This window comes from Euprymna scolopes, chromosome 20 (genome assembly GCF_053919585.1).
Source record: "Euprymna scolopes isolate OS-2025 chromosome 20, ASM5391958v1, whole genome shotgun sequence".
NCBI classification, from domain to species: Eukaryota; Metazoa; Mollusca; class Cephalopoda; order Sepiida; family Sepiolidae; genus Euprymna; species Euprymna scolopes.
The window spans coordinates 80369985-80394477 of record NC_136501.1 but is presented as its reverse complement, the minus strand read 5'-3'; the positions used below and the strand labels follow the sequence as shown (position 1 = coordinate 80394477).

The window sequence follows — 24493 nt, the reverse complement described above, 5'->3', positions numbered from 1 at the left end:
GCTTTACGCATGCATCAATACGCGCAAAAGGCGTTGTACATTGAATTTGTTTTAAATGTTATAAAAACCGACCTACTTTCATCCGCACGTCTATAGCGTGATGGATTAAGTGACAGCATCGTTATCTAAAGATTTCAGGTTGAATCCCAGTTATCAGATATACTTTTTTTCTCAATTTTTAAACATTTAATATTGAAACGAGGTTATTTATACCATTTTTTTTTTTCGCTTTTCGCTGTTTTTTTTTTTGTTTTTTTTCCCCTTTTTTTGGGGTTTTTGTTTATCCAATTGTTTTAAAGAAGTTCAGTACGCTGTTTTATTTGTTTTGTTTTCTCCGATTTTTTAAAAGTTTAAACAGGGTTATTAATTCACTTATTCTTTGCCCCCCCCACATACACACCTCCAAACACCCGGGCAACGCCGTCCTTTTTTTGGGGGAGGGGGTTTGTTTTTTCCGATTTTTTAAAAAGTTTTACTTCGTTGGCTGTTTTTTTTGTTTGTGTTTTTCCAATTTTTTAAGAAATTGTTTATCCCCCCCCCCACACACACACCTCCAAACACCCGGCCAACACCGGGTACCCCCGCTAGTATATATATATATATATATATATATATATATATACATACTTGTTTATTGTTATATAAACATGCTCACATCCCGCTGCTACAAATAGCCACTTGTTTCAATCAAACAACAGATATCATCAGGCAGCGACTTGACTATTCAAAAGTTCAATGAATAACGTTATTCATTGAACTTTTGAATAGTCAAGTCGCTGCCGAATGATATCTGTTGTTTGATTGAAACAAGTGGCTATTTGTAGCAGCGGGATGTGAGCATGTTTATATAACAATAAACAAGTATTATCAGCTCTTTTTATTGAGCACTATCTAACAACCTCGTTGAATTCATTAGTCCATTACTTTTGAATATAAAAAAACCCCGAGTATATATATATATATATATATATATATATATATATATAATAATAATAATTAAAAAAAAAAGGTACAGTGATGAGGATGACCATAGACACCCATTCCCCCATTTTTGAGTGGCCTTATGTCTAATTTTTTTTTTAAACATTTCAAGAGCATAAAAAATATATAACTCAAATTTCTTAGAGATAAATAATCTAAAAATATTTCAAGATGGCTGTTTGTGCTAAGAAAACTTGCTTACCTGTTCCAAAGTTCATATCCACAAAATCATCACAGATAATTGGGAGGCGTCTATCCACAAAAGGATGTTTCACAAACTTTCCATGGAGATGTTTATAGCGTTCATCTTCAGGATGAATAGCTACAGCAGTATCACCCAGCATTGTTTCAACACGAGTTGTGGCCACAATAAGACGTTCATCTAAAAAAGATAGAAATAGATGTAACAAACAAAATCAATTTCTGTTAAAGAAATCAATAAACAATTATCAATTATGTTAAAAGAAAATGATCAAATTCGGTTTAATATCCGTTTTACATGCGTTGGATGGCTTAAAGAAATTGAAACTCATCTCTGAACAGGTTTTTATTTATCTCTCTTTCTCTCAAATCCTTGTCACTTCCTTCCATGTTTTTAGTCTTTCCCTGTCAGCTGACCCTACTACTTCAACTGTTCTACACACATCTCCCTGTATTGTTCAGATTTCATTTTCTTGAGATGATCAGATCTAAGTCTATATTTAAAACTCGCATTACACATCCATCATATCATTCTCATATCATTTATATACATACATATATCTATTATATTATAAAACTCAAATGGTCTTGCTTAGGTGTTAAAACTGTATCCAGTTCCAGTTTATGACTTCCTGATTATAACTTCTGGTTTAAATAAAAACAAAGTCATAAAAGCTTTTCTTTTTTAATTTTTTTTTTTTTTTTTGTAATCGACAATTTACAGGACCATCTTATTTTTATTTTATTTAGGTACTTCTGCAGTTTAAATCCTGTTTTTCAGTAAGCCTCACTCGGCAACACCCAGCAGACAAGGAAAACCGGCTTGAAAAAAGCCGAGTGAGCTTAGTCGCTGAGAAACCAAGCAGCAAAAAGAGACGCAGGCGAGCAGACAACATCAAATTGTGACAAGCAGCAGAAACTACTATCTCTATGGAAATAGCTCATCCTCAGAAACCAGAAGTTGCCTTTCCCCAAAAAGTGTAACATATAAAAAAAAAAAACGTATTTTCAAAAAGAAATTTTTGCAGGAAGTGCATTTAAAAAAAAAAAAAAAAAAAAAAAATGCTGTTGTCGGCTGCTCACAAAAAAAAAAAAAAAAAAAACTTTTCTTTGGAAAAGACTAAAAAATTGTTAAATAATAACAAAAAAATACAATTTTTCTTTAAAAAGGAGTTTTACAAAAAATATACTTTTATTAAAAAAAAACAACACAAAAAAGAACAGTTGACAATAAAAAATAAAACAGTAAATTTTATGAATTTATTATGTTGTTTATCTTATTTTTTCGTTTTTGTATTGATTTCCATGCGCTCAGTATAATCCAGCAGTTTTCTTTTCATCATAAGAAAATACCAATATTTTTTTTTTAAATGCTACCAAAGGTAAGATAAGTTAAAAGCGAAATAAGCAGTTCAAAGAATTTGGAGCATTTATTACTATAGACAACATTTTAGAATTAGATTTTTTTTAATTAAACAGTTCAAAGAATTATAATTTTTGTTAATTCAATGGCTTAAAGAATTAGATTTTTTTTTTAATTCAACAGTTTAAATAATTGGAATTTTTTAAAATAATTAAACAGTTAAAACAATTAGAATTTTTTTTTTACAATTTATCTTGCCTTTGGTAGCATTTATTTGTTGTATATTACACCTTTTCCATTTTTCTGATGTTCAAAGTTAACAACTCAGCCCTTTATTCAAAGGGGCTAGGGTTTTTCTCAATACCAGTGACACAGAGTACCACCTTTCCATGAACTTAGAATGAGGCTGGATTTTCGGACCCCATCTTGCTACCTTACCCTTTCAATTCGGCCTTTTTATTTGTGAAAATTTGGCTACAATTATTAATTTGGCGTTTTTTGGCCTTTTATTCTGAAAGATTTGGCTTCAAATATTTTTTATGGTCTAGTAAGCCTGAGGATGATGTGCTATTGTAAAGAAGCACCCTATTTTTTTTATTTGTAATGCAAACAAATTAAAAAAAAAAATTATTTCTGTTTTAGGAGTGTAGAAAAGCAACATAAAACTATTAAAAAAAAAAAAAAAAAAAAAAAAGGTATTTCTGCAGTTTAAATCCCATTTTTCCATGAGTCTTGCTCGGTAATGCGCAGTAGACGATGAAAACCGCTGGATTATACAGAGTGAAGTCAATACAAAAAAAAAAAAAATGAATTTATCATATTTTGAAGTTCGTTTTGTCTGCTATGAAATTGTTAGATGGAAGTACAGAATTGTCGTATTAAAAAAATAATTAGATGACCACCCCATTCCGCAAAAAAAAAAAAAAAAAATTAAATTTATTATTTTGTTTCAAATGTAATTCTTGCCCCCCACCACCAAATTTTTTAATTTGTTGCGTTTTGCTGCCTTTCCATCCCTCCCACAATCCAAGTTGAAAAAAAATGCCAGGGGCGACATGTCTCGAACATTAGGTGGCCAAGAAGTAAGTGCTCATTTTACGTTCAATTTATACAGGAAAATGATTCCTCACTCTAAAATGGTAAATTTTATTTATTTATTTTTTTTCAAAATTTATTCTTTCATATTATTTTTAAAGGCCGCTTAAAAACATTAAGAGAAAAAAAAAAAAAAAGCAAATTTTCATTTTTTTTTAGGGGTTAAACAGTGCTGGATCATGTAAAAATTTACCAAAATATATATATATATATATATATATATATATATATATATATATATATATATACTAGCTGTACCCGGCCACGCATTGCTGTGGCTCAGTTTGTTAAAATGGAACACATGTGAAAGTAGAAAAAAGTTTGATTCTTTTTTTCAAGAGAATGTACAAATTATTTTTTTTTTTTAACAGATGTTAAGAAAATAAACAGAAAAATACTTCCATCATTAATTATGCAAAAAAATAAATAAAATGTTGATTTAGTGTTTCAATATGCTTATAAATTACGATAAAACTTGCTGAGTATGCACTGTTTTACGGTTGTTGTAAAAATGGAACGGAAACTTAAATTTCGCTTCATTTTAATCTTTCTTAATTTTTTAATTGTGCCCCCACCCAACGAATATAATCAAAACAGTAACATTCAACAATTGTACTTTATGTATATAAAACACAAAATGGGTGTTTGTATTACTGTACACATAGATTCAAAAAAGTTGTTAAAAAACAAATATATAACAAATAAATGTTATCAAAGGCAAGATAAGTTACTTTTCTGCCAAACTGGATATATTTTTTGTGTTTTTATTCAATGTAACATATTTATTCAGCTCGAAAAACATACAGTGTTAACCGATGTATTCGCAAATTCAAGATGGCGTCTCACACCCTCTTTAACACCGTAAGTATGGAAAAAGGTGTTATAAATAAAAAACTATACAAAATACTATTAAAAACCCGCCGAATATATGTCAACCTATGTCACAGTAACATATATTGAGCGAGTTTTTAACAGTATTTTATCCGGTTTTTTATTTATAGCATCTTTTCCCACACTTACCGTGTTAAAGAGAGAATCAGACGCCATCTTGAATGTTCCAATACATCGGTAAACACTGTATGGTTTTCAAGCTGAATAAACATGTTACATTGAATAAAAACACAAAAAATATATCCAGTTTGGTAGAAAAGTAACTTATCTTGCCTTTGATAACATTTATTTGTTATATATTTCTTTTTGGACAACTTTTTCAAATCTATGTGTACAGTAATACAAACCCCACAAAATATTTATTAAAAAAAAAAAAATTTTTTTTTAAAAAGTTAATAACGAAAGGAAATAATTCCATTTTAAAACGAAAAAGTCAGTTTACCTAACTTACTGTATTAATGCTATTTTTTTTAAGCAAGAAAAAAAAAGGTAAACATCCAGATACGCTACTACAGAACACCGACCAATCTAATTTGTTTTTTTATAGGTAATTGAGGTTGCTGACAACGAATCTGATAGTCAAACTTGGGGCAAATTTACCGTTTGCATGGTATTTACCCCTGAACCCACGAACTTCTTGCCACCATTTTGCATAAATGGAGGCTTCACCAAGCAAACTATGTTGGGGGGAGGGGATTTTTTTTCCAGGACATAGAATTTTCTAATTTTCAAAAATACATTATAATGCTTTTTGGGTGGAAAATTTAAAATTAGCTGAAAAAGAAATAAAATAAGAAAAGGAAAGCACACCAAGTTGGAGTAGGGGGGGGGGTAATTTATGTGTTTTTTTTATTTTTTTACCTGGAACATCGAATTTTCAAATTTTCCGTAAGTAATGCACCGACATTTACCAATGGTCGGTGTTCTGTAGTAGCGTATCTGGATATTTACCAAAAAAAAAAAATATTTAGGTTTGGCTATAAATTCCTAAACTCATTTCACCCTAAATAATTTAGGTGACTGAAATAGGAATCTAATTGAATCTTTAATTTCCTGAATAGTATCCGATAATTCATTTTTTTTCGAGTTATATCGAATACATTAATACGGACTTTAGGGGCTTTTTTCGTAATGTTACTGTAAAAATTATTTTTTATTGTTACAAATTACGATGCTTTAAAAAAAGCAAAAATAAATTCTTGCATTTTTTATTTACTACTGAAAACCATAACTTTAGTAAAGGTATTTTTTGTTTAAACAAAATAAAACATTTTCACCAAGAGTTAAGTAAAAATAATTAGTTCATTATATTCTGCGATCATTATTTAAAAAATACTGCAATTTTCATTAAAATTCGTTAATTTCCTGATTTTTGGTGAATTTTTAAGTAAAGGGAGGAATCAAAATGTGTATACACTTTGAGCATCGGCATTCATTTTGCGACCACGTGTGGTTAATTTAAATTAAAGTTCAATCACATGGTTACATTATCAATAAACCCATTGAAAATTTACCGATATTGTAAACACATTCTGTTTACATTAAGCCTGTGGTGTTTTTTTAGTGATGCAATGTTGTCAACTGAGATTTAAAAAAAACCCGCGAGATCAGGAGAAAGAAATGTCCAGAAAATCGCTAGCCAGTTTGGCAGAAAAGTAACTTATCTTGCCTTTGATAACATTTATTTGTTATATATTTGTTTTTTGACAACTTTTTCGAATCTATGTGTACAGTAATACAAACCCGTGTACAGTAATACAACCCCTTCGGGGAGATTGGAATGCCCCCCCCCCCCACCTAAAATGTACTTGGAAAAATCGATTTTATAGTGAGATTTAAGAATGGTTAGTCGAAAAAAAGGTGAAAAACAAAACAAATAATCAATAAATAATTGTTACCAAAGGCAATAAATGCTATTTTTTTTACTTACATGAATGAGTTTATTTTATGTTTTAAAGTATTTTCAAGCAATCTAATGCGGGTGTCTGGGTGCCAAATACCTCCAGATTTTCTAGAATTTCCCGCTAGATCGTAAACGAAATCTCCAGATCTAGCAGGAAAACCGCTAAATTGTAACACTGGTCATGTGACAGGAAGCGGTAATAAATAATTGTCCCTAAATAAAAAAATGGCCTCTCGGTACAAAGAAATCCAGCTATTTATCATAAAAAAATTAAGTATAATGTTATAATTAAAAAGAAATATATAAAAACACACATGGATATAGTAAACATATTATACCAAAACGTGGAAGCCATCCGTCCAGTGGTTTTTTAGACAATTAACTCCGAACGAACCAACATCTACATTTTTATATATATATATATATATATATTTTACAACAACCCAGCATTGTTTACCTCCTAAAAGGTAATCAAAATCTATTTATTTAGTGCACAATTTGAACAAGACATAACTAACTGGCCGCTCAGCTGTGCTCGGAACATGCACTCTAGTTGAATCACGACCACCAAGAGAAAAGGCCAGTTAACTGAAAAATGATGCCACACACAGTAGGCATATCTGTCAAACCATCAGACTGATGATAATGAATGAGTGCTTTTTGAAAAAGAGCACTAGAACATTAAAAAAGAAAGGTAAGGAACACAATTTGATTAATACTGAAACTGAACTTTATTTAATATAAAATATAAAGATTATATGTTGAAATATTTAAATAACTATTACTTTTAATACAGAAATATTTAAAGTTTTGGTTTTATGTTCTGCTATGACCATTTTTTTTTTTTTTTTTCATATTTTCCATCAAAATGTGTAGAGTATTTCTATCAGTTACATGGTTAGGAATCCTATACTCCACTATAGGATTCATTTTCATATTGGTGCAGAATACATGAATACGAAAATGAAGTTCAATTAACTAAAGAAATAATCTATAAGACAATCATACCATGATGTGAACATTGGTTAAAAACTAAGAAAATATAGTAAACATCTATGATATTAAATCAGGGTGGTGGTGAATTTGGGAGAGGACATTATTATCATCATCATCTATATATGCTTGTTGCTTCGGTCATTATGCTGACCATCCCTTAAAAGGAACGTGGAATATTCCAAATGGCTAATAAACATTTAAGTTTAATACAACAAAAATAAATTAGTTGCGCTGAAAGGAAAAACCTAGCCACATTCTGATTGAATGATGAAAACCCTAACTACATCCTGATTGGATAAAAAAAATCTTGCATATCAATGAAAACTATATAAAAAAATTAAAAAAAAAAAAAATGGTTTAAATTTATGTTCAAATGTATCTCCTAGCTTAAATACTTAAATAATGTGCGTATTAACGTTTGTTTATAAAAACTTATAGAAAGAAATATAAAATTTTTTTTGTTTTGTTTTTTTTTTAACGGCATTTGTGGGTCATTTAATGCCAAATCCAGTTACTTTGGGAATAGTATTGGATGCTGTATCCAGTTATTTTATGAGATTTTTATTTTTCAAACTCCTTGTATTTTCAATCATTAGTTCATAGCTTTTGGTTTGGTTGTTTTATAGTGGATTTTGTCATTTTTGTTCTCTTTTGAGAGAAGTGGATTTTGTCATTTATGATTGGGTTTTGCAATGGGAGAGGGGAAAGGGTTACAGTATTATGAAGTCCTGTATTATGAATGTTATTGTTGATAGTGTTTTATATTCAAATTGTCCTCATTCTTAAGGAAGGTTTCTTGGAGACAAATAACCAAAGGATTAAATTTGGTTTGCAACAATAAAATTTCACTGTAATTTGCATTCAATCAACGGCAATTCCATTGGATTTTCTTGTAATTCATGATGATTTTTTGGGGGGTTGAGGAGTAACTTAAGTTTCCATGTCTTCTAATTCCGTAAATCTATTTGTAGTAGTAGTAGTAGTAGAAGTGGCTTCTATTTGTGGTAATTTCTTTATATTATTTTGTTTTTTGGTAGATGTATCTTTTGTTTGTTTTTCAAGTGTGTTTTTTTCACCATGGGGAAGATGCATTGGTGACCTGTGTGGTCTTTCTTTTAACTGATTTTGTTTTTCCCTAGTTTCGTCTTTTTCAGCATCTGCACGACATACTGATGATTTTTGTGGTCTTTCTTTTGATCGACTTTGTTTTCTTGGATGTTCTGATTTTGGTTAAGAATTTGTTTTATTGGTAACATTAGTTGATGATTTAATGGGATGATTAATTTTTGATGATATGATTGGTCTGATTTCATTTATAAATTTGGGCTAGTCGTTTGGTTCTAATTATAGCAATTTGTTAATTAGTGTTTCGTATTTGGAGTTTTGGTTAGTGATGTTGGAGGATATACAACTTGAGGTGACTTGAGAGTACGTCTTTTCCTTCATGTATCCATCTACTATTTTCCTGGCTTTGAGGAAGGAAATGTTTTTGGTATGTTTTATTGACACTACTTCCTTTTCTTTCTTCCAGATTCTGCATGCTCTAGCATAAGCAGGATGGTTTTCTCCATAATTTGCAATCAAGATTGCAGTCATTGATGGTGTGGCCCAGACCTCTCTGGCAACATTTGCCGCACTGCTCGTCCTCTACATGCATCCTCATGGTGCCCAAACTTCTGGCATTTAAAGCCTCGAAGTGGGTTTGGTATAAAGGGTTCAACGTTGAAAAAGTTGAACCCAATTTTGATTTCTTTTGGGATAGTGGGTCTATCGAACAGCATAATGTAAGTGTTCATATGTGTAGTCTGATTCTCTTTTTTTACTGTAATTCTTTTAACGTTTGTTACTCCTTGGTTTTTAAGTTCTTTTGTTATCTCTTCAGTAGTGCACATTGAGAGGTCTTTCAATCTTACTACACCTTTGGATGTATTCAGATTCTTGTGTGGATAAGTTTTGATATTTATGTTGTGGAAAGTTTTCATTCCTAGGAGAAAGTGGCATGTTTTCCACTTCCACCAGTAGGGTTTTATTTTTTAAGTTTTTACATTTTTGGGGGTAATATATGCCAATATAATTTTGTGTATAATAAACGGTGATAAGTCAGCTATTTTGGTTTTTTTATTTATTAAATTTTCAATTTTCTTTCCCTTTCTATCCATTCCCTTGCATCCCCATAAGGTGTTGTAACTATTTAAGTCCCCTAGGAAAATAAAGGGTTTGGGTATTTGTCCTATTAAGTTCTCCAATTCATTTACATCTACTTGTTCATGTGGAGGTATGTATAAAGAACAAATGCTTATCGGTTTGTGTAAAGTTGCTCTTATGGCAACCACTTGCAAATTTGTTTTTAATTCAATTTGGTTCTGGGGTATGTTATTTTTAATGAATACTGATATACCACCAGAGGCTCTAAGTCCTGTATTATGAATGTAGTTATATTGTTGATAGTGTTTTATATTCAAATTGTCCTCATTCTTAAGGAAGGTTTCTTGGAGACAAATAACCAAAGGATTAAATTTGGTTTGCAACAATAAAATTTCATTGTAATTTGTCTTCAATCCACGGCAATTCCATTGGATTATCTTGTAACTCATGATGATTTTTTATTGGTTTGGAGAGTAACTTAAGTTTCCATATCTTCTAATTCAGTAAATCTATTTGTAGTAGTAGTGGCTTCTGTTTGTGGTAATTTCTTTATATTATTTTGTTTTTTGGTAGATGTATCTTTTGTTTGTTTTTCCAATGTGTTTTTTTCACCATGGGGAAGACGTATCTTTCTGATTTTGTTTTTCCCTAGTTTCGTCTTTTTCAGCATCTGCACGACGTACTGATGATTTTTGTGGTCTTTCTTTTGATCGACTTTGTTTTCTTGGTTGTTCTGATTTTGGTTAAGAATTTGTTTTATTGGTAACATTAGTTGATGATTTAATGGGATGATTAATTTTTGATGATATGATTGGTCTGATTTCATTTATAAATTTGGGCTAGTCGTTTGGTTCTAATTATAGCAATTTGTTAATTAGTGTTTCGTATTTGGAGTTTTGGTTAGTGATGTTGGAGGATATACAACTTGAGGTGACTTGAGAGTACGTCTTTTCCTTCATGTATCCATCTACTATTTTCCTGGCTTTGAGGAAGGAAATGTTTTTGGTATGTTTTATTGACACTACTTCCTTTTCTTTCTTCCAGATTCTGCATGCTCTAGCATAAGCAGGATGGTTTTCTTCACAATTTGCACATTTGCAATCAAGATTGCAGTCATTGACAGTGTGGTCTGGATCTCTCTGGCCACATTTGCCGCACACTGCTCGTCCCCTACATGCATCCTCATGGTGCCCAAACTTCTGGCATTTAAAGCACCGAAGTGAGTGTTCAACTTACTCTTTTTTGATTTCTTTTGGGATAGTGAGTCTATTGAACTGCATAATGTAAGTGTTCATATGTATAGTCTGATTCTCTTTTTTTATTGTAATTCTTTTAACGTTTGTTACTCCTTGGTTTTTAAGTTCTTTTGTTATCTCTTCAGTAGTGCACATTGAGAGGTCTTTCGATTTTACTACACCTTTGGATGTATTCAGATTCTTGTGTGGATAAGTTTTGATATTTATGTTGTAGAAAGTTTTCATTCCTAGGAGAAAAGTGGCATGTTTTTCTCTTTGCACTTCCACCAGTAAAGTTTTATTTTTTAAAAGTTTTTACATTTTTGGGGGTAATATATGCCGATATAATTTTATGTATAATAAATGGTGATAAGTCAGTTATTTTCGTTTCTTTAGTGGAGTCCAATACAATAAATTTTGAGGATGTTTGAAGTAGTTCATAAACTGAACTATCAGAGTCGACGTGTTGGCGCTTGGAGTTTTTATGATTGGCCATATATATATATATATATATATATATATATATATATATATATATATATTAAATTCATTGTTTATGCTCCCCACCCACCTCTGAGTCCAATATAGGGGCATGTTAAGGGGGAAACCCATTCGCCTTGTCATGCCAGGGCTACATAAACAGTATACATGTTCCAAATGGGAGCCATGAGCACCCATAATCCTTTAGTTACACAATCCAAGTCATTTGTGGTAACTTCCGGCACTATACAGCCATGTCATGACTTTAATCATTTGGCACATTTGACCCTAGCTACCGCTTTCTAACACCTGGAAAAGAGGGGAAAATATGTATATAGTTTATAGTGGTTTAGGGTATAACTGTATTTGTTACGGTTTAGAGGAAATTGATAGAAAAGTAGATGTGTTAGGGCTTGATGTAACTAGCCGATTGATTGGATCAGGCCCCTCCGACCGCCTGTCTAGCCTTGTACTAGGCCAAACTGGAGTGTTGCTACTGATATCTTTAATTTCCCTAGATATCAGTTGCTCAGCCACCAGTATCCTTTTCGGAGTCATTACGGGTCGCCACCCACGGCCAACAGGTGGCCTCTTTGAGAGGCTTTTACTCTCTGCAGGGGGACAGTCAGTCAGAAATATAGAAATAAAACTCAAATTGTTTATAAGGATTCTATTGTGTAAATTTTAAATGAACATAATAGATTGTGTTTAAGAATATGAATTGTGCTATTTTTTTTATCAGATTTTACAAGTTAAATCCAAAATAGTTCAAAAAAATTAAATCCAATTTTTGTGGCATCTTTTGTTTATTAAATTGTTAGGTGAAAGTACAGAATTATTTTTTCGAGTTATACTGATTTCATTAACACAGGCTTTTTTCATAATGTTACTGAAATATTAAAATATTATAAAAGAATTTTTGGTGCTAGTGCATTTATGTTACAGCACTATTTTTAAAATAGTATTTTTCAGTTAAATTCAATTTTTATGATATTTTTGTTGATTAAATTGTATGATAAAAGTACTGGAAAAGTTACAAAAAACCCTCCCTTCCATGTTAAGAATGGCTTTTTAAATAATAACATTATTTCAGCACAGTAACAAATGCATAAGCACCAAAATTTGTTGTTAACATTTACAATGCTTTATTTTGATAAAAAAGCAAAAATAAATTCATGCATTTTTTCTTAGTACTTTAGTCAAGGTTGTTTTTGTTTACATAAAATAATTCTAAGATTTTAAAAAATAATGGGTCCATTATATTTTGTGATCGTTAATGAATACTGAAAAATTCATTTAAATTGGTTGATTTCCTGAATTTTAGTGAAGAGGAGGGGTCAAAATTAGTGGTGGGATGATTAATCGGAATCGGAAATCGTAAGAATCGTGTATTTTGGGGGAAATCGGAATCGCATCGTTAAAAAATACCTTAGATTTACGATTCTTTCATTACGATTCTCTTATATTGTTAAGTTGAACTGTTTGTTTGAAGTGAGATTAATGCTGTCAAAAATTTATGATAAAAACGTCATAGAACTTTTCATAACATATTTAATCCGATATACAAGAATTTTATAAACTATTTTAAGGTAATCTTTACTTATCTTAATGAGTTTTCTTATTCCGTCACATACATAGGCACTGTCTGTTTTGAAACTTTGAGGCCCATGATTAGTTATCTGTTTGCACTGTTGCGAAACTTTAGGAGCCGCAAGGTAACATTGTTTTCATTTTTGAGTGAAGTTTATTTATGTATAAAGCAGCCTAACTATGTCAAAACCATGAAAAAGGTGGTGAATACTTAACCCTTAGAGAAAAAATACTTTGCAGTGCTCTCATTGCGAGTAAATCATGTTAAAAATCAGTGGGTTTTTTTCCAACTGGTGACTAAAAAAAAAAAAAAAAAAAGAAAAAAAAAGAGGGGGGGGGGCCTTATCTTTTGGCAAGTTTTTTTTTTTTTTTAACCGACATTCTCCCATTAGTAAATGAATGAAAAATCTCATTAGTAAATGAATGAAAAATCTCATTAGTAAATGAAAAATGTCTTCTCAACATTTATATTTTTAAAAAATAAAACAAGCAAAGTCAAATTATTTAAACAATAAAAAGTTTAATAGAACAAATATATGTACTTTCTATTTTCTGAATGAAGGCTGTTTCAGGAAATATTTCTAAAACTAAAGTGAAACTGATCACATGGTATCAGTTCGCAAAACTTTGACGGCCGGTCGGCTTTTTTGAAGTATCGAAAAACCAAAACGTTAGAAATACATATGCTGATTAAGAGTTCCTCTTAAGATCTTTCGAAAATTACAAAAGAAAAGAATCATTTTGCTATCCGTTAAACAAATGCGGTAAGTGAATTTTTTTCTTTTAAAAATTTACATTTCATCAAAATATTCTGCGAATGAAGCAATTAAACATTCCTTTTGGAATTTCTTTGCACAAGAAAAAAGTGAAAAATTTATTAAAAAAGAAAAAAAGTTTAACCTTTTTTTTTAAAATCCTTTGAACCCTAACTTTGTAAACTATCTAGGCACTCAGAGCCGTTCAACTAAAGGACTGTAGGGGCTTGGTCTACATTCACCGATGCCTGGTATCACAGTCTTGATGTGAGCATAGGAAAATGTTTCCCAACCCCTAACAAAAAATAAAAAGGTTGTCAGAAACAGCATTAAGGCAGGGGCGATTTAGAAAGTTCACTAAATAACTTTTATTTAACAATAGAAATAAACAATTACCAAAAATTTACTTTATTATATAGAAATAAAAAGGTAAATTAAGACATTAAATAAGAATAAACATTAAAGAACGATAAGTATATAATTATATAATAAAAATAAATATAGAAATAAACCAATTTATTTAGATTTAAAAAATATTATTATTGTTAAAAATATTTTTTAAAAAGTCAAATAAATAAATAGGAATAATTTGAGACGATTGAATATAAAAGGCTAAAAATTTAATCAAAGATTTTGTTATTTTTAAATTTCATTTAGAAATAAGAATATTCTAGAAAGTGGAATAAAAATCAGCGATTGAAGCTGCAAAAAAAAAAAAAAAAAAAAAAAGTTAAATTTTAAAGAATTATCGAAGATAAAGAGAAAATAAAACAAAAAAATGAATATCAAAAGATAAACAAAACATGTTATTCCCCTTGAAATTTGATATTATTGTATTTTTGTTGAATTAATCATGACTTACTTTTCCTTTATATTTTTTAATATACAAAATAACTCCTAAAATTGATTGTTATTAATTTCATGGTGCATGTTTAATTCATGGTTAAAATATTTGTTTTGACTTATCTTCAATGAAAGAAATTTTACCCAAAAAATCAAATCGTTTTCGAAATTCCCTTAATTGTATTTCCACTTTTTCGCTGTACCAAATTTTTTCACTACACAAAAACTTTCGATTATATAATGGTATATTTCAAAACAACAATTCTACGGGAATCGGAATCGTACTTAGCATCGAAATTCTTAATCAACATTTTCCTGGAATCGGAAAAAATTTAGGAATCGTCCCAACACTAGTCAAAATGTTTATATATTTTGGGGATCAGCCATTCATTTTGCACGAACCTAAAGTTTCCTATGTTAAGAATAGGTTTCTTATTAATAACGTAATTACTTCAGCATGGTCCATATTCTGCAAAAATATTTTTTTATTATTTAATATTATTGAAAATAAAAAAAATGCGATGCCACTAAAATAAACTTTTTAAAAAATCCAAAATTTATTTCATTTCATTTTCTTTGTAAACAAGTCACGTGGCCTTTTGGCTGGGAGCAAAGTGTAGTATCTGTTCTGATACTACAATTCATTTTTCTGTCCTCGGTCAGTGGAGGAGAACATCTTCTAGACGGAGACAATTTTTATTTTTTGGGGAGCTGGATTTTCCCCCACATTAAAAACCGATCTTGTGTCTAACATTGCCCTCGAGAGGAGGCAAGTAAATAAGAACAAGTCAGCCATTTTAATAGTTAAAAAAATAGATACTTTTATTAATTTATAACAAAACATCATAACATTTACAATATTTAGTTTGTAAAAATTTAGTTCAATTAATAATTTAATGACCAGTTAACGATATGGCAATAAGTTAACTTATTGAATATAAGGCTGATTTTTGACATTGACACTTTGATTTGAGTTGTCTCGCCCCTTCTATTTACTTCATCAGATTTCATGATGGCTCACTTAGTCGTAAAATCTGATTTTTTTTTTACAAAATAAAAAGATACTTGATCAATTTATGTGATTTTTGGTCTATGACATCTTTGTTATATAATGATTAAGTAAATCATGCAGATTTTACTGTATTTTCTTTACTTTTAATTGTCATGATAAGTGCCAATCTGAATATGCACCCAAAATTAATTCTATTTCAATTTCTTCATAAAGAAGTCTGCCATTTTAATATTTTGTTAATAGCTGAAACCAAAATTTTAAGAAATAACATTACATTCACAGTACTTAGTTTTTTAACAATTTAGTTCAGTCAAGATACCGTAATTAACAAGTTAATTTAGCAGCCGTTTAAGAAATTGCCTCCCTTCTCTAAATTTCACAATTTACATTTTTTTTTTCACATTAACCTTATCAGACAAAAGGGTATATTCCAAATTTCAAGACTATGTTGACCATCTTACAATTTATTCCTTTGACACGTACAATTCTTGACAGCACCTGTTTTGTAGCGCAAAATCATTCATTTAATTATTATATTTCTCTTCTGATGAGTTAAGGGCAGAATATATTCATTGATTAATATAATAATCTAATGAATGATTTTGCACTACAAAACAGGTGCTGTCAAGAATTGTGCATGTCAGTATACTTAAAGGAATAAATTGTAAGATAGTCAACATCTTGAAATTTGGAATATAAACTTTTGTCATTTATTTGTAATTTATATAACGTTTATTTTTTATTCTGTTTTGTTCCATAACAAACACAATATTTTTGTTTGATTAAATTATTGTTTTACTAATTATTGCCGTTAATAATACATTATATACACAAAACACACAAACGTTTTTTCACAAATATCCTGGACCGTTTGATTAGGACCAAAGTGTACTATCTGTTCTTACACAAAACTTGATCTTTCCTCTCCTTAAATGCCTTTCTGGACTGAGGTAATTTACATTGTGGTACCCATTCAGGGGGTCTCTTTCCTGGGAGGCCAAAAGATTTGTTTTTTTTTTTTTTTATTTTACTCAATGTAGCCTAGAGGACCAAAGGAAGAAATTATTAAAAAGTTGATTTCTAGCATATTTGGAGTTGGTATGAACAAATTTCAGTTACATTTGTCGTTGACAAATAGTTCTTATGATATTAAGACCTTTATTATCCAATGTATTCCTTACAGTTTGCACTGGTCCCCATTCTTAACATGGGGAGGGGGTGTTTGCTTGGAGTTTGCATCAGGTATCTTATGTAACAAGAAAAAAAATGCAGGACACTTTAAAGTATTAGATAAAACATGGGAACATGAAGGTTTTAATATAATACAAATTATATGCTGGCAACATATTTAACTGAGATATTCATTCTTACCATATCCGAATACTCCTAAAAATCAACTTTTTACAGGTAATTCTTCCTTTGATCCTCTGACCTTTTATTTTATTATGCATGTATTCTTTTATATATTACCACAGTTTATATTACAAGTTCAGTAGTTGCCCTAAAGAAAAAACTATATTGAATAAGCATAGGAAATGAACTCATTTAAAAATGAGACCTTAATCAATACTTGGCGTTCATTTCTTAAAATGTTTTTTAAAACAAAAATACCCAGGAAACACTCTCCATAATAAAACACAGTTTCTCCATTTTTCAGTAAATAAATCTATCCTTTTATTTAATTATTCACATCAAGACTACAGTTACTGCCTAAAATAGCAACACTCTGTTCGAAACAGCAGCGCCTGCCACCCCAGCTACTGCCAGCCACTGACTGCCACTGCCCAAGTGACAGTAATCACCTGAAATTCACTGTCAGTGTTCAGCAGTGCCCGCCATCGGATGACACTACCATACAATGGATGACAGTGCATGAATATTGAAGACAGGCCATTTCATTTCAAAGCAGTCAAATGAGAAGAGAATCAACACTGGTCATGACAATGATCAAATGCAAGTAACCACCTAAAACACCAATGATCACCAGTACTTCCCATTAAAAGCAAACAATTTCATTTAAGTAGCAATACCAGACACCATAACATTCAGCACTGGACAAGGCGCACACTGCTACTTAATTTGACACCTCATAGTAATAAGTACATTTCTCCTACCTACATCAAAATAAAACTTATAACTGGATTCACAATAAAATTTACTTTAAAATGGTATTTTAATATTTTTGTTGTGATTTGTGTATTTAAATCCAACTATTAACGATGAAACCTGTAAGCATAGCATGCCTGCTGACGGTACATCACTTTTTGCAACTAAGCGGTCGGGGTGGAAGTTGTACCTGTCCACAACATTTCTAATTGTTTTAGCTAATTAGGGATATAATTGTCTTTGCTACGGAATTTTAACACAACACATACTCGTGAACAAAAAAAATGGGCCATGATTAAAATTGGAACAAAAAAAATGAGCCATGATTGAAATTGGAAAGAAAACAATTTTTAAAATTTTTATCGCTTGTTTGCTAATAATTAGCTGTTATTTAGTATTTTTCAGATTATTAGTATTAAAGATGAGTCCAAGAAAAGTAAGACGACATCTTGACGGAAAAATTAAAAACCGAATTGCAGGATTACGACAGGCAAATTTGACTTACAAGCAGATTTTCGACATTTTGAAAGAAGAAAAGGTGGCAACATCTCTTTCAGCTGTGAAGAGAATTGGGCAAAGGTTCGAAATTGAAGGCACAGTGAGCAGGAAAGTTGGTTCTGGTTGCCCCAGAGCATCCACAATGAAGAACGATCACAGGCTTAAAATGACCGTTTTGAAGGATCGCAAAAAAACTTATGTTGACCATAGCAAACAATTCGAAACAGCAAAAGGAAATTCTCTTTCTAGAGTGACAATATCCAGAAGGATGAAGGAAATGGGATTTTCATCAAAAAGATGTGCAAAAAAACCTTTATTAACTAAGAAGAACATCAGCGACAGAAAGACATTTGCATCATGTTATGGTACGAAAGATGCAGATTGGTTTAGAAATGTTTTCTGGTCGGACGAATCAAGATTTTGCCTTGCCAGTGATGCCCCTGAACGTTGCATCCGAAGATCCGGAGAAAGATTTTCACCGAATTGCATAAAAACCACAGTAAAACATGGAAACGGAGGAATAATGGTAAGGGGGACCTTTTCTGCTGCAGGAGTTGGGGAAATTATCAGATGTGATGCGTCAATTAATGCCAAAGAATACATTCAAATATTAGAAAGAGGTCTATTACCAAGCATCCAGAAGTTAGAAATGAACAATGACATTATTTTTCAACATGATAATGCCCCTGCACACACAGCAAAAATCACAAAGAAGTGGCTTACTGATAATTCAATTGATGTGATGTTTTGGCCTGGCCAAAGCCCGGATTTAAACCCAATGGAAAATATTTGGGCTATAATATCTCGTGCATTAGTTAGAAAAACTTTTTCCAACAAAGAAAAATTATGGGAAGCAGTACAAAGAGAATGGAATAACATCTCCTCTTCACAGTGCTCCAAGTTGGTTGAGAGCATGATAAAAAGAATTGATCTTTTAAAAAGATCTAAGGGCAATTCCATTCTATACTAAGTTTTTATTAAAGTAAATATCTTGCTCTTTATATTTTTTACTCATTTTCGTTTATTATTTAATTGCATTTTGTGTAATGCAGCTTTTTGTGCAATAAATTGTAAATTTCTTTCCTGGCCCATTTTTTTTGTTCATGAGTGTACGTCTTTCCAGTCAAAAGTTAAAGTTTGTTGTACAAAAACAAGTAAAGATAGAAACTGTGTTCAAACACTATTTAATAGCGAATATATTAATTTCTTTTGTCCTAAAATTTGAAAAGAATTGGATAAAACTTTTTATGCTCGAGTCATTAGAAATAGTGATAAGCACATATAAACATGAGAATTGTTGTGCATCGTGGCACCCACAAAAAAATCTGTAACACATGTTCATCAACTTATGAACATGAAGTATTCATTTTATTTTTGTCATTTAGAAAACAAGTTTTTAATTAGGAACAGGAAAAGAATATTTTAAAAAAAAAAAATGAATTATTTGAAAAAGAATAACCAACAATGAACATTGTTTTTTCTTTTTTGTTCTTGGTTTTCGAGTCGCAAATAAAACATTTCAAAGTTAACACTTTGTAATACAAAGATGAGTAAAGATAGAAACTGTGTTTGAACGCTATCTAATAGCAAATATATTAATTTTGTATGTCCTAAAATTTGAAATGAATTGGATAAAATCTTTCTATGCATGAGTCGATAGTAGTGACAAAATATGAGAATTTTTGTGTGCCGAGATGCACATATAAAAATGTGTGAATAAAACATTCATCAACTAACTAATAGTATTCAATTTACTTTTGTTATTTAAAAAACAAAGTTTCTAATTATGGAAAGGAAAAGAATATTTTTTAAAAATAAATTCTTTAAAAAAGAATGACCAACAATGACCATGCTTTTAAATATTAAAACATACAAGCCACTTATCCAGTTAAGTAAAAGAATAACATTTATTGGGTTTGTTTTACAATCCACAGAGGTATGAAAAGTGGCCAAAAAATATATATAATAAATAAATATTACCAAAGGCAAGTTACTCTTCTAACTACCTCAATCATTTTTTGGTGTTGTAAATGTTTATTCTATTCAAAAAAACAAGTAGTGTTGAGTGTTACATGAGAACAAAAGAAAATGGCTGTGATGTTTCTTGAAGTCTCGATAATGACTTAAAAATAAAAAAAAATGATACAAAATAGTGGTAGAAACTCACCCAATAATTGTCATAGTAACTTGAAGTCGTTAAAAATGAAATTTAATTATCCTATGAACTTGAAAAAATTGTAATCTGTACAAAATTTCCTTTCATTTAATATGCCACAAGCCATATTTTGTTAATAATTTCTTTGTTGTGGTTGCCATCTTGGATTTTTCACGGTGTAATGATGACAAATGATAAAGTCCATCAGGATAACATTTCACACGATGATAAAGTCTTACCTCCCATTTTTTAAACTGTTTATGATGCTTCTACTTGAAGCCATTAAAATGAAACTTAATTATGCAATTAGCATAATTAAGTTTAATTTTAACGGTATGCTAATTAGTTTAATATACTTAAAAACATAATTCTGATCTGTACAAAATTTCCTTTGATTTGATATGCTACAAGCCATATTTTGTTTGAATCATGTCATGGTGGCATTTTGGATTTCCCGGTTGCCATCTTGGATTTTTCATGATGTTATAATGGCAAATGGATATATCCATCAGAATAATACTTCCTATGATGATAAAGCCTTACTTACCATTTTTCTTAGCTATTTTTATGATATTTCTACTGAAAGCTGTTAAAAGCAAACTGAAATATGCTAATTAGTCCGTAAGTTACCAAGTGAGATGGTTGTAAATAACGTCAACTGAACCATCATGGTATTATGATAATATGTTCGAAATTTCATAATATCTTAAAAAGATCTGAAGATACATCCTTTTAAAGATGGATTAGTCTGTAAATTGTGCAAGTTTCCTACCATTTTCAGTCACATTTGAATAGGACTGACTTAAGGCAAAATGTCTACTGAACCACATATTTTTTGATACTTTGAATGCTCATAAGTCCAGTTCAAATGGACCGATTTTGAAAAAATAAAGATATTATTTCTTTGTTTTTTATGTTTTTTTCAATAATGCTTGATTTGAGTTTATTCAATCTAAAGAAAAAAATGGTGTGATATCGCTAATTTAAGAACTGGCTGGGAGTCGAAAAAAGGCAGCCAGTGTCCACCAGTAAACGCGAGTAAATGCAAGCAATTGCCTCCAAACAGCATTAACTACCAGTGACCATCACTGCCTGCCACCGCCAGCCAGTGGACACCAGTGCTCAACAATGTTCAAAAGTAGAAAACAGACAATTTCGGTTCACAGCATTCAAATGCCAGTTGCAAAGGCAGCCAGTGCCTGCCAGTACATAACAGTATTCACCAGTAATTTCCTCAAACCACTTCCACTAACTGCCACTGCTAGACAATGCCAGGCCAGTGCCTGCCATTTTCTAGGGCTGACAACCATAATTTACTTTGTTTGCTGGGATGAAAGGGAGGAGGCTTCGTTAAAGCTGTCTTAACTTCCAGTGGGCAATGCTGGTATATAGATTATGCTAGTATATATATATATATATATATATATACACACACACACACACATATATTAATGATGTTCTAATCTAGTATTTATAATTATTGGTTCTCATACTGTATTCAATTCTATACTAGGTCTATTCTGCTAATGTATGTGCTGCTTCTTTGAGACATTTTACTCGCTACTGTTCTTCTCAGGGATGTTGTCACTTTCCCAAATATCATTAAATATTTGTAATAGGTAATCTGTAGACGTATCACGAAGTTGTTTTATAAATTATTAGTAGATTTGATCAGGGCTAACAGCTGAATCATGAGCTTTGTTTAGGGATATTTTCAATTAATTTTTAGAGAATGGCTGGTTGTATTTTTCTGTATTATTTGTCTGAAACTGGGGGTTTTCCTTTTCTGCTTTTCCCTTAATAATTTGGAATTTTTTGTTAGTTTTTTGGATCACGTCTCAGACCTTTTTACTTTTTGCATTTGTATTTATTTTTGATATAGTTTTTCCATGATGTTCGTTTCAATTTTTTAATGGTTTTGCGAGCTTTAACTCTACTGTTTTTATATTTATCAAGATTTTCTTTAGTTTGTTCTTTTTTTAATTTCCTTAGTATAGCTCGACGAGTTCTGATGGCTACTTTGCATTTTTCGTCAAACCAGGGTTTATTATGTTTTGAGGAGGTAGAGCGTTTTGGAATGCATTCCTCAGCAATATTATACAGTGTATTGGTAAAGTATGTGATATTATTTTGATTTGAATAATTATTATCCAATGTTAGTTTAGTCCGAGCATAAATTTTGGAATTTTTTCCAATCAGCCTTCTGTAAGTTCCATTGGGGTATTTTATTTTCTGGCATTGGATCATTGTTTTCAAGTGTAATGGGAAAGTGGTCACTTCCATATGAATCTTCTAGTACATTCAATTTGTAGTCTAAGGCAAATGTTGGATCACACAATGTTAAATCAATTGATGTGAATGTACCAGTTCCTGAGTGTAAATAAGTGTGTTTTATCATTAAACAGATATAGGTTTTCGTTATTTATTATCTATAGTTTTTCCCCTTTTGCTTGTTTTTTCACTTCCCCATATCTCATTATGGCTGTTTAAATCTCCCATAAGGATGTATGGCTTTGAAAGTTGCTGTATTAGTTTGTTCAGATCTGTTTCTGTGATGCTTTCATTGGGGGGTATGTATAGTGAGCAAATGTTGATGGTTTTGTGGAGTATTGCTTTTATTACAGTAGCCTGCAGTTTAGTATTAAGTTATATTTGACTTTGGGGGGTGTCATTTCTAATAAGAATTAATGAACCTCCAGAGGTTCCTCTGAGTCCAGTATTGTATATATAGTTATACTGATTGTAGTTTTTAATTTTTATATTGTCATCCGATTTCATAAAGGTTTCTTGAAGACAGACTACTACTGGGAGTAATTTAACAAGTAGAATAGTGAGCTAATTTAAGTTTGCCTTTAAACCATGACAATTCCATTGGATTATATTATTTGTCTTATTTTTATCCGGTATGATTCTATGTGTCATGTTTTGTATTTTAGTTTGTTATTTTGGGTGTTTTGGGTTTAGTTATCTTTTTTTTAGTTCTCAGCTATCTCCATATGTAGGGGGTGTGTCTCTTGTTAGTGCCTGTGTCTCAGCTGAGAAATCTTGCTGATTTTTTTTTTATGTTTTAGTTTGGGGCTTTTTGATTTGCTCTGTCTTATGTGTCCTTCCCGGCTCTCGATCAATTAAAATTTATTTCCGTCTTCAATTAATACTGTTTCTGTTTATTTTGGTTTTTGGAAGGGGGTTTTGTGTTTCCCTGTTCTGATTTCATCTTTCTTGATATTGTGCGTTTAATGTCTGCTTTTTTTCCTTGTTCATGACTTGGATCTTTCACGTTGGTTTATTTGTAGTTTTTGTTGATCGGATTCTACTTTGCTCTTTGGAGCTGGTTTTTGGTTTTGGTTACTTAATTGAGTTTTCAAGGATACTAGTATTTGTTTCTTGTTAGTTTCATTTTGGTTTGTTTTTAGAGTTTCAATTAGATTTTGTAGTTCAGAAACTAGTTTATTGAGTAACTCTTGGTAGTTTATTTGGTTAGTTTGGCCTGAATTTTTGTGATGTTTGCATAAGTGTTTACTTTTTGGTAGGAATCTACCATTTTCCTTGCTAAAGGGAAGGATATATTTTCTTTATATTTTACTCCCACGATTTCTTTTTCCTTTTTGAACGTTTTGCATGTTTTGGAGGTGTTTAACCTTTTGTGAGTAAAGTCTTGCATTTATAAATATGGAATTTTTCCATTCCTAGGAGGTTCTTTGCATCTTTGTAATTGTCTATCATAACAAGTAGGTTGCCATTTTTTATTTTTTTAACTGTTTTAGGATTGCTGTTTTGAGTTAATACTTTTTCAATTAGAAATGGAGACAGTTTGCTGGTCTTTTTTCTTTTCAAGGTTTCAATAACTATGAATCTTGGGAAGTTTTCTTTATCAATATGTTCAAGATTGAATTCTTGCTCACTGTCTGAGTTGGTGACATCTGAAACGTCAGAGTGAGTTTTTTTGGTTTTTGGGGTTTTTTTTAATTATTAGATCCATGTATAGCTGATTAGCCTTTCATCTTTCTTGCTCCCCACCCTCCTTGGATCCCAAATGCAAAATATGTTAGGGAGGAAACCCATTCGCCTTTTCATTCCAAGACAAAAAATATATATACTCAATCAGTTGAGTTTGTGTCATCACTTCCTGATTCCTCCTTTAGTTTCATTTTCCCAGTTTAAGAGAAACATTGGGTAGGGAACAGTTGTGCAGTTTTATCTCAGCAATTGATTGACCCTTGCCGCCGCCTTCTAACACTTATTTG

General features: G+C 31.0%; 1 protein-coding gene across 2 annotated transcripts in view; it reads right to left on the bottom strand.

Annotated features, from left to right (window-relative positions):
• The window catches only part of LOC145241486 (valine--tRNA ligase-like), a 387131-nt gene that overhangs the window by 193905 nt on the left and 168733 nt on the right, over positions 1-24493 (bottom strand). For both annotated transcript variants that reach the window (XM_080104482.1, XM_080104484.1), the window contains exon 9: positions 1184-1363. In XM_080104482.1, the coding sequence (XP_079960608.1) occupies positions 1184-1363 (180 nt within the window). The remainder of the gene's footprint in view (positions 1-1183; positions 1364-24493) is intronic.